The sequence below is a fragment of the Bos grunniens genome, chromosome 17, assembly GCF_055505025.1.
Source record: "Bos grunniens cultivar Pamir isolate PY7600 chromosome 17, Bosgru_T2T1.0, whole genome shotgun sequence".
Taxonomy (NCBI): Eukaryota; Metazoa; Chordata; class Mammalia; order Artiodactyla; family Bovidae; genus Bos; species Bos grunniens.
This window is the reverse complement of record NC_141181.1, coordinates 29,076,516-29,088,553: the sequence shown is the minus strand read 5'-3', so window position 1 is coordinate 29,088,553 and position 12,038 is coordinate 29,076,516. Positions and strand designations below refer to the sequence as shown.

Sequence of the window (12,038 nt, the reverse complement as noted above, 5' to 3'; positions counted from 1 at the left end):
CTACATGTGGAATCTAAAACATACAACAAGTGAGTGAATATAATCTAAAAGAAGCAGACTTACAGATATAGAGAACAAATTTGTGGTTACCAGTAAGAAGAGGGGGAGGCTAGACTGAGGTAGGGGAGTAAGAGGTACAGCGCCTTAGGTACAAAAAAGCTACAAGAATATATTGTATAATATGGAGAATATAGTCAAAACTTTATAAACAGAATATAACCTTTAAAGTTGCAAATCACTATAACGTACACTCATAACATATAATATTGTGCAGCAAGTAGACTTCAGTTAAAAAAAGAAGAAAAACTAAAACTTCAAATAAGAGTAAATCTTAACTTTCAAAAGACTTAAACTGAAGAGAATATACCACCCTAAAATACATCTCTTTGGCATAAGAAGTATTTTAGGCTGATAATTCTTAAGAAACAGAATAGGAAAAGCTTTGAAAAATTGAGTAGAAGTTACCCTTTTGTTAAAGATATTTACATTTATGAGGAAAAATTCCATTTGTAAGCACGTCCCCCTCTTTATACCAGAGAGAGAAAGTGTTAGTCGCTCAGTCACGTCCGACTCTTTGTGACCCTATGGACTGCAGCTTGACAGGCTCTTTACTGTCCGTGGAATTCTCCAGGCAAGAATACTGGAGTGGGCAGACATTTCCTTCTTCAGGAGATCTTCCCAACCCAGGGATCAAACCTGGTTCTCTCGCATGGCAAGTAGATGTTCGCTGTCTGAGCCAGAGGGAAGCCCTGAAAGCCTTAGTCACTCAGTTGTGTCTGACTCTTTGCGACCCTATAGACAGCAGCCTGACAGGTTCCTCTATGCATGGAATTCTCCAGGCAAGAATGCTGGCGTGAGCAGCCATTCCCTTCCCCAGGGGTGTCTTCGCTACCCAGGGATCGAATCCAGGTCTTCTCCTGCACTGTAGGCAGATTCTTTACCATCTGAGCCACTGGAGAAGCCCAAGGTAATGACTTAAATCTGTGTAACAATTTTACTCTTGTTTACTGTACTTTTCTTGGTAACTTCTTGTAACCGCTCACCGTCTTTTTCAATATCTCCTTTTGTCTTTATCTGAAAATGTTTTTTAACACTGTAGCTTTGCCATTTAAAGGAGTTTTTCTGGGTCACTGTATACATCAGTGACCCAGAAAAACTCCTTTAAATGCCCAAGCTACAGTGTTAAAAAAACATTTTCAGAATGTATACAGAAGGTAAACATGTTATTAAACTTGTTTGTTTTCTCCTATTAGTCTGTCTTTTATAATAGGGGGTCACAGGCAACAATCTATAAGGGTACAGGAAACTTTCTTTTGCTCCCCTGGAAAGCCAAAGAGTACATTACCTGATAATAGCAAAATTAGGCCAGAATCGAGAGACAAAAATATCAGAAAAATATCCGTTATGTAAGAAATTACCTTTCAATAACCTATTGGTCTCAGGATGAATGACAGAACAAATTGAAAAGTATTCTGAACTGACTCATTGTGAAAATGCAGTTTCATTTGAAACTTCTTAGGAAAAAGCACCTGCATAGCAAAGAAAGCTATCAATAAAATGAAAAGGCAACCTACCCTCAATGAGAGAAAATAACTGCAAATCATATACCTGATAATGGGAACATATCCAAAATATACAAAGAACCTCACACAACTCAATAGCCACAAAAAAGACACAAAACTGGATTAAAAAACGGGCAGAAGATCTCAATAGACATTTTCCCAAAGCAAACAGATGGCCAACAGACATGAAAAGATATTCAACATCACTAATCATCAAGAAAATGCAAATTAAAACCACAATAAGATATCACCTCATTCCCATTAGAATGGCAATTATCAAAAAAAAAAAAGAAATAACAAGTGTTGGTGAAGATGTGGAGATGTGTATTATTGGTAAAAATGTAAATAGAAATCGGTACAACTATTTTGAAGGTCTGGAGGTTTTAGTTCCTCAAAAAATTAAAAGCAGAACTACAGTATGATCTGGCAGTTCCATTTCTGAGTATTTATCTAAAGAAAATGAAAACAATAATTTGAAAAGATATGCACCACATGTTCACTACAGCATTATTTACAATAGCCAAGATATGGAAACAACCTAAATTTCTATTGTTGGATAAATAAATAAATTGTGGTATACATACAATGGACTATTACTTAGCCATAAAAAAGAAAGAAGTCTTGCCATTTGTGACAATATGAATGGATCTTCAGAGTATTTTGAAGTTAAGTAAATAACAGAGAAAGACAAATATCACATGAAAAGAAAGAAACCAAGCTCACAGATACAGGGAACAGACTGGTGACTGTAAGAAGTGGAGGGTGGGGGTAGAGGGAGCCAGAGGAAAATAGATGGACTGGTTCTTTTATTCTTTCAATAAATTGAATGATTTTCTTTTAAAGAAAAAAGATAAGAAACATTCTTGAAAGCAATGAAAAAAAATCAATTGAGATATAGTTTTTGTTAATCACCAAAACCCACAATATTAAGATGGCAATTCCTCTTAAATTGACTTAAAGACCAATACAATCGCAATAAAAAACTCAGCAGATTATTTTGTAGATATTAAACAATTGATTTAATGCAGTGTTGATTTAAACACTGCATTGAGCAGTGAAGACAATACTGATGAAGTTGATGAACTCACACTTTCTGACTTCAAGATTTTCTAGAAAGCTAAAATAATCAAGAGAGCATCATATTTTAAACAAATAAAAACAAAGATAGATGGAACAGAATAGAGCCCACTAGTATACACATGCAAACTCAGACAACTTGACCTTGGCCAAAGGAATAAAAAGCACAGTAACACAGAAAATATAGACTTTTAAGTCTTTAGTCATCATCAACAAATGAGGAAGATACAAATGGAGAACCATAAGAAAGTAAAGACACAAACTCTGCATCTTAGAAATTCATTAAAAATCCTTCATTGTCTTAAATACAAAATATGAAACTACCAAAACTATAGTGGAAAACAGAAAATCTACATGAGTTATACTTTGACAATTCATTTTCATATACAACACAAGAAGCACAACCCATGAAAGAAAAAATTGCTAATATGGACTTTATTAAATGTAAACTGCTTACTTTGTGAAGGACAATGTTTAAAGAATGGAAAGACAAACCTCTGGCTATGAGAATACATTTTCAAAACACATAACCGGAGAACAGTTTGCATGCAAGGTACTCAAAAAACCAGGAAAAAAATCCACAATAAGAAATCAAACACTCCAAATTAAATAGGACTATGTGTAGCCATCTTTTAGAATAATATATAGAGATGGGAAATAAGCATGTATTAGTTGATTGACATTGGGGAATTACTGGAAAACAATAAGCATTGTGCATTAGGGAAAAGCAAATTAAAATAGCATGATGCCCTATCCATAAAAAACATAAAAAATAAAAATATAGGTAGAAATGCAATAAGAAAAACAATATTTTGTGAAAGAAGAACAAGGGGGGAGGACTTGTTCAACCAGAGATCAAGATTTATTAAAAAGTTATTGGCATTTAGACTGTGTGATAGTTATATAAACAAAACTAACTTATGGAAGAGAATGCAGGATCCAGAAATATACCCATGTGGGTATATTTCTCATATATATGAGCACTTCAACTGTGATCAAAGGGCACTTCAGAGTAATAAAGAGGGGAGCACAATCTTTTTGTAAGTGGTTCCAGGTCAGCTGGATATGCTTGTAGAAAAGAACAAACCATTATTCATAAAAATCAATTCTATGTGAAATGAAGACCTGGGAAGAAAAACTGTCACTGTTTGCAGATGACATTCTACGATACACAGAGAATCCTAAAGATGCCACTAGAAAACTACAAGAGCTAATCAATGAATCTGGTAAAATACAAAATCAATGCACAGAAACCTCTTGCATTCCTGTACACTAATAAATAACAAAAGATCTAAAAGAGAAGTTAAGGAAATAACCCCAATTATCACTGCAACAAAAGAATAAAATACCTAGGAATAAATCTACCTAAGGAGGTAAAAGATCTGTACTCAAAAAACTGTTAAGACACTGATGAAAGAACTCAAAGACTGATTTGAGTTGACAGAGAGATACACCATGTTCTTGGATTGGAAGACTCAATACTGTGAAAATGACTATACTACCCAAGTTCAGTTGCTCAGTCTTGTCCCACTCTTTACCACCCTATGAACTGCAGCACAACAGGCTTCCCTGTCCATCACCAACTCCCAGAGCTTACTCTAACTCATGTCCATCGAGTCAGTGATGCCCTCCAATCATCTCATACTCTGTCATTTCCCTTCTCCTCCTGCCCTCAATCTTTCCCAACATCAGGGTATTTTCCGGTGAGTCAGTTCTTCACATATGACAGAAAACACTGATAACAGCATTATTCTCAATGGCCCCCAAAATGGAAACATCTGCAAGTATATATCAAAAGAATGGAAAAAAATGATAAATTTATAAACTATAATATTCTACAGTAATTAAAATGAGTATACTACATCTACATGCAAGAATATGAAGAAATCTCAAAACATAGTATTAAATGAAAGATACCAAATGCAGAAGGCAACATAGTTTATGACTCTATTAACATAAATTTTAATCACAAGCAAAACAGCTTTTACAGTGTAAAATTACAGATATTATCTTTATCTTTGGGGAGCAGGAAATGGGTATAGTCACAAGTGGTCATCTGGGATGCCAGCAGTGTTCTGTTTTTTGGCCTGGGTTATGATTATATGAGTTTTGAGCTTTGTAATAATCCTCTAAGCTTTATATTTATTTTCTCTATTTTTCTGCATGTCACACATAAGCAAATATACATATATATGAACATACATATTACCTATATACAAATTTATATATATATATATAATGTACACACACAAAATGTACTACACTGTTAACTTCAGATAATAGTTCCTTCCTTGAAAGCATACATAATTTAGTGGAGAAACATGACACATATGTTGGAAAAGAAAATGGCAACCCACTCCAGTATTCTTGCCTGAAGAATTCCATGGACACAGGAGTCTTGTGGGCTACAGTCCATGGAGTCACAAAGTAAGGACACAAATGAGCAGGTACACAAACAAGACATCATTCTGAGGAAAAAATAGGTAATTACAAAGTATTAATAAGTTAAACCATTTTTAACTTTTATTAAGTTTAAAAAGAATTATTCATTTTTATTGTTATCCTCAGAATTTTTAAGAGTTACCTGACACATGGCACTAAAATTAGGGTCTGGTCTCTAGCAGTAACACAAACTACTGCTTTTTGATAAGGTTTTAAGTAAGAAAAAATACTACATCTGACATCTCAGTAAGTGAAATAGGTTAAGAAGTCAATTATGCATCAACGAGGGAAAACAATCTTCACAGACTGCTTTAAACTGGAGGAAATTTTACTGTAATGTGAATCATCTACCATTTCCTTCATTCAACAAGCACTTATTTTACTTTATAGTTTGCATTTTCTGGATTACTGATGAGATTGACATTTTCATATTTTTAGTACTTCATCAGGTTTTATTTTTTCTATTAGTGTGAATGTATTTTTGTTCATGAAAGACCTTTTTAAATTGTGGATGATAATCAACACTTCACTATATTTACTTTAAGTATATTCTCCCTCCCTGTGGCTGGGGCAGTCATTATATTGAAGATGTTTCTTGAGATATCCAGGTTTTTACTTCTAATGCAGTCTATTCATATATATTTTCCTTTCAATCAAAAATGTTTGCTGAAGAAATCCACGATCCTGAGATCATAAAGACATCCTCTTAACTATTTTTCTGAAAGTTTAGAGAGAATGTATTCCTTCAACCAATAATTTTTTTATATGGTGTGAGAAAGATATTATTTTTTCTTTCCCATTTAGACAGCCAATTATCCTAGCACCATTTGCTCAACAGTCTATCCCTCTCCCACTGATTTGTATTTCCCGTTCTTTCAGACAACAAGTGTTTGTGGATGTATGCATCTGTTTCTGTGCTAGCTGATCTATGTATTTATCTATCTACCAGTATAATAGGGGCTTCTCAGGTGGCTCAGTGGTAAACAATCCACCTGTCAATGCAGGAGACGCAAGTTTGATTCCTGGATCGGAAGATCCCCTGGAGAAGGAAATGGCAATCCACTCCAGCATTCTTGCCTGGAAAATCCCATGGACAGAGGGGCCTGGCTGTCTACAGTCCATGGGGTCGCAAAGAGTTGGATTTAATAATTGGATTTTTATAATGTCTTATAGTTGATAAAATAAAATTTCCCACCTTGATGTTCTTTAGAACTCTTTTGGCCATTTTCAGCTCTTCTACATAGATTTTAAAAACATGTCAAATAGAGGTTTTGGATTGCATTGAATCTATCCATTAATTTGTGGGAGAACTGACATGTTTACTATACTGAGTGCTCTAATCCATACATTTGATATGTTTCTTTATTAATCTAGGTCTTTTCTTACATACTTAATAATTTTCTAATGCTAACCACCCTTCCATTGCTGGGATGAATCCAATATGAAGGTGACTGTATGTGTATTATATATTTACACACACAAATGAGCTTAATAGCCATTGATGGATTCAATCTATTAATATTTTACTTAGGATTTTAGTTTCTGTGTGCATAAGTGAAACAGGCCCATAATTTTTCTTTCAAACAAGTGTCTTTGCCAGACAGAAAAGAACATAAAACACTGGGTTCAAACTAGATTGCCTGGGTTCAAACCCCAGCCCAATTACTTACTATTTATGAGTTAACCTAGAAACTGTGGTGGCACTTATCTAGGAGGTTTTTATCTGTGGCTATTGAACAGATGGGTATGAGAAATGTAAAAGCAAGCTATGGAAAAGCTGTTATTGATTGTGTGCTCCACAAAAGCAGGGGCATGGTCACATTAAGATTAATAACAAAAGAGCAGATGAATCAATGGGGAAACTGTATAAAAGTGGGGAAAACTGTTACAGCCTGTATTAAAAAAAAAGCTGCAAAAGAATTAAGGAAATGAAAGAAAATGAAGGGTTCAAAGAATACGGGTCTTGATGAGGTCAAAGAAGAGTTATAGTGGGAGTAAGGTATTTGTGTTTAAGATTAAAAAGTAGGGCAAATTGAACAGGACTTCTGCTCATGCTTAAGATAAAGTAACATAGTCCACTTTCCCACCTGACACACCAAAAAAACAAAACAGTGGTTTGCCAGGTACAAGACATCAGGCAATGATAATGACAAACATAAAATAAATGAAGTGAGCACTATGATTGCCCCAGCCTAAAAACAGGAAAAGAAGTACATCAAGGCTGTATATTGTCACCTTGCTTATTTAACTTATATGCAGAGTACATCATGAGAGACGCTGGGCTGGAGGAAGCACAAGCTGGAATCAAGACTGCCGGGAGAAATATCAATAACCTCAGATACGCAGATGACACCCTTATGGCAGAAAGTGAAGAGGAACTAAAAAGCCTCTCGATGAAAGTCAAAGAGGAGAGTGAAAAAGTTGGCTTAAAGCTCAATATTCAGAAAACTAAGACCATGGCATCTGGTCCCATCACTTCATGGCAAATAGATGGGGAAAAAGTGGAAACAGTGGCAGACTTTATTTTTCTGGGCTCCAAAATCACTGCAAATGGTGACTGCAGCCATGAAATTAGAAGACGCTTACTCCTTGGAAGGAAAGTTAATGACCAACCTACATAGCATATTCAAAAGCAGAGACATTACTTTGCTAACAAAGGTCTGTCTAGTCAAGGCTATGGTTTTTCCAGTGGTCATGTATGGATGTGAGAGTTGGACTGTGAAGAAAGCTGAGTGCTGAAGAATTGATGCTTTTGAACTGTGGTGTTGGAGAAGACTCTTGAGAGTCCCTTGGACTGCAAGGAGATCCAACTAGTTCATTCTAAAGGAGATCAGTCCTGAGTGTTCATTGGAAGGATTGATGCTAAAGTTGAAACTCCAATACTTTGGCCACCTCATGCAAAGAGTTGACTCATTGGAAAAGACTGATGCTGGGAGGGATTGGGGGCAGGAGGAGAAGGGGACGGCAGAGGATGAGATGGCTGGATAGCATCACCGACTCGATGGACATGAGTTTGAGTGAACTCCGGGAGTTGATGATGGACAGGGAGGCCTGGCGTGCTGCAATTTATGGGGTCGCAAAGAGTTGGACACGACTGAGCGACTGAACTGAATGACCTGTGTGACATTTCATGCCAGAAAACAGGGAGGAAAATTGCAGGCAAAGATCAGCAGATTCTGATTTAAGGAGATGAAGCTGAGACTCAGTGCAAACCAAGTAAACTAGAATTGGCAGGACAAAGAATAGGAGAGAAAGCTGCACAGAGAACTCCATATATATGTAAGATCTGTGAAGGGTATGTCTTGTGTAAACAAAGTACTAACTTTGTATCTATTGAAGGAACTGAATTTACAGTTTAAAATCTTCCACAAGGAAAGCTCTAGGTTCAATTGTCTTCAGTAGTAAATTCTATCAAACATTTAAGGAAGAAATATCAATTCTACACAAACATCTTCCAGAAACCTGGAGAGGACAAATACTTGTAATTCTGAGGCCAGCATATCTTGACACCAAACGAGACAAAGACATTAGGGGAAAATTTTTTTTTTTTTTATAAAGCATCACAGACATGAAAATTTTAAACATACATTTAAGATAATCAATGTTAAACGATATATTAAAAAGATAATACATTATGACCAAGAGGAGTTTATTCCAAAATGGCAAGTTTAACACTTGAAAAGTAATCTATATAAATCTCGCTATTAAAAAACTAAAATTGAAAAAAAAATCTGATCATCTCAAAAAATGTAGAAAAAGCATTTGGAAAAAAATAATCCAATATTCATTCTCATTTAAAAAACTCTCAGAAAACTAGAATAGAAATTAGTATCCTCAACCTAGTAAGGACATCTATGGAAAAACTACAGCTAGTATCATATTTAATTTTGAAAAACAGATACTTTCTTCCTAAAATCAAGAACAATACAAGGATGTCTACTTCAACCACTTTGGCTCAACACTGTACTGGAGGTTTCAGTAAGTACAATAAGGTAAGAAAATGAAATGAAAGGCATTCACAAGTGGAAAGGAAGAAGACAGTCTATTTACAGATGAAAAGACTGTCAATGTAGAAAATCTGAAAGACTCTGTATTAAATCTGCTGCTGCTGCTGCTAAGCCGCTTCAGTCGTGTCCGACTCTGCGACCCCATAGATGGCAGCCCACCAGGCTCCCGTCCCTGGGATTCTCCAGGCAAGAACACTGGAGTGGGTTGCCATTTCCTTCTCCAGTGCATAAAAGTGAAAAGTGAAAGAGAAGTCGCTCAATCGTGTCCGACTCTTAGGGACCCCACCGACTACAGCCTACCAGCGTCCTCCATCCACGGGATTTTCCAGGTGGAAGAATGGTGTACTGCAAATATGCTGTAACAAATTAAATGAGGCTCAAAATCAATAGAAGTCAATGAAGAGAAGGTCAGAGGTAGGTGGGAGAAGGGTAAGCTTTCTGTATTTACTTGAGCTGGTGTTTAGCTAATCAACTAATCTGGTCACCCACCAATTATAACTGGCATACGAGGTCTAAAGGGAAAAAGGGGAGATTCATAGACATCCGACACTCATTTTCATCTCTTCCTACAAACCTTGCTATTCCATGCTCCAATTTCCTGAATAAGGAGTTACTTCAAGCCTCCGAGCCTTTGCTTCTTTGGTCCCTCTGAAAATTCCCTTCTTCCACGCACTTCTCTTCTGGTGAACTACCATTCATTTTTCAAGAAATAATTTACCATGGCTTCTATCGTTCTCTCTGGTATTTGGACTTCAGTTTTATTTAAGAATTCTGGCTGGTGCATTTCTCTACAACATAGTTTATGAGTGTCTCAGGAACTCTCCCGCCCCAACCAAACTTCTCTCCACCAATTTCTTGTCCCACACCACTCAGACGATGGTGAGCTAGTCCTCTTTATGGGCTGAAGGATATTCCCACATCAAACCTAAGAAACAACTATAATGTTATAGTGTCATATATGTCATTAATGATTTTAGATAATATAAAGTGTGCACCTAAAATGTGCTAGACACCATGCTAAGTGCTTTATTTGCATCATCTCATTTAACCTTCAAAACACCACCATGTGCTATTACACCCATTTGACAAGAAATTTGAGGCACAGAGAAGCTCAGTAACCCGCCCAAGGTCAAAAAACATACAAAAGAGACAGAGGTAACACAGAGCCTAGACAGACTGAATCCAGAGGCTGAGTTCTCAACCACTGGCCTATGGCGTTTCCAAAATGTAATGTACCATTTCCTCCCCTCCCTCCCCCATTTTCCCTGCTGCTCAAGCAAGCCAAAAACCTTAAGTTGCCCTATACCTCTTTCTTCCAAATCCTTTCATCTCCAATCTCACTATACCTACCTTAGCTCACTTCTTACCTGGATAATAACAACAATCACCTGACTGCACTTGCTGTAATGCATGTTCCTCATAACAGCCAGCTGGGTTTTTCAAATAAACCACAAACTGATCCAGTTATTCTCAATTGGATTCCTTTCAGTGATTTCTATAACCTGTGCAATGATTCCAACTCCTGAAAACACAGCAGAAAGGCCCTTTGCCATCTGGCCAAATTCTTCCCTTTCAGCTCTACTTGCCATTTCCCTGTATACATCAAATTTCATTCAAACCAACCTTCTTCAAAGTTTTTAACAAAACATTCCTAATCCCTCCAATGTTGTAAATATTGTTCTCAACCACACAGTTCTTTATCTAGTAAATTTATATTTTACTTCAAGTTTCGGCCCAAATAGTACCTTCCTTAACCACAGTAAATTATAACCCTGTAATAGTTAATATTTGTTAGCACTATGTCAGATACTATTCTAAATCCTAGACATATTTTAAAGGCCGTTTAATCATTAGACCAACCCTGTAAGAAACCTGAGGCAAAAGAGTTGACAGTTGCTGTTACTTCAATGTATTTATAGAAATCGTATACTTCCCTCCTCAAATTAAATTACTGGAGGGTAGAACAGTCCTCCTTATCTTCATAGCAGCTATGCTTGTCTAGTGCCTGGCACATAATAGAAACAGGTGGGGCTCAATAAATATCTTTTGGACGAATGGCCGGAGCTGTGCCTCCAGGTTCTAACTGCAGACTTAGAAACTCTTCCTGGCAATTAGCCCTCTAATTCCTCCAGAGCATGTGAGGAGCATAACAAACGTGCATCTAGCAGAGTCCCTCGTAGGCTTAAGTATTTTCCAAACGCTTCTGCTTAATGCATGCGTATCCTCATATATACCATCAAGCTTTTTCTGCAGCTTAACTTCTTTTAAGTTTTTACAAATTACCACGTACCCAACAGGCATTCAGATAGTATTAGTCAACGATGACGACATTAAACATTACATATGAGAATTCTCAATAAAGGAATGTGGAGCTTACTTTGATCTCGCAGAAAGTCGATTTCTGTGGCCATTTGGATGCAATTTGTTTGGAGCTTTCACTACCTTTACTTTTCTCAAAAAGACACAAAGCTCGCAATGCGGGAAAGCAAAACTAAGGTAAACCTCCGGAGGTTGTCCAGCACTCGAGCGGTGTGATCTGCATCCTACTCACGCGGCGTCAACAGCCCAGCCGCGCCTCCTTCTCCCGAGTCCCAGCACAGTCCCTCGGTCACGCGAGACACCAAATTTCAGGTTTGTTGCGGACCCGCCAAGTGAATTGTTCACGTTCACCCGAATCCCAGCCAAGTAGGACCAGGGACGCGGCTGGATATATTGGACGTCCCACGGGCCACTCGGGGTCGTGTCGGGCCACTCAGGAGAGCGCCAAGAGAGCCAGCAGGCAGCCGGGCGGCGGCATCCTTGGAGGGGCAGGGAGCGACGCCTGGACGACAGAGAAGCCCGGGGCCAGCAGCGGAAGTCCACTCGGCCCGCCCTGCGACTTTGAAACCGGTGCCCCAGACCGCTCCTTGGAGACGGTGACGCCGCCTGCGTCATCACGCGGGCGTCAGCG

At 37.6% G+C, this 12,038-nt stretch overlaps 1 protein-coding gene across 16 annotated transcripts in view; it reads right to left on the bottom strand.

Annotated features, from left to right (window-relative positions):
- Positions 1-12,037, bottom strand: part of SCLT1 (sodium channel and clathrin linker 1) — a 239,554-nt gene extending 227,517 nt beyond the window's left edge. For 9 of the 16 annotated variants that reach the window (XR_015144271.1, XR_015144273.1, XR_015144272.1 and 6 more), the window contains exon 1: positions 11,466-11,605. Coding sequence is in view for 5 of the 16 variants with exons in the window: in XM_086346742.1 (XP_086202868.1) it covers positions 11,466-11,499 (34 nt within the window). In the remaining 11 variants the exon portion in view is untranslated. Of the gene's footprint in view, positions 1-11,465 lie in introns of all 16 variants that reach the window. The other 7 variants (XR_015144274.1, XM_086346748.1, XM_086346751.1 and 4 more) reach the window with 6 other exon arrangements.
- Position 12,038: the final 1 nt, after the last annotated feature.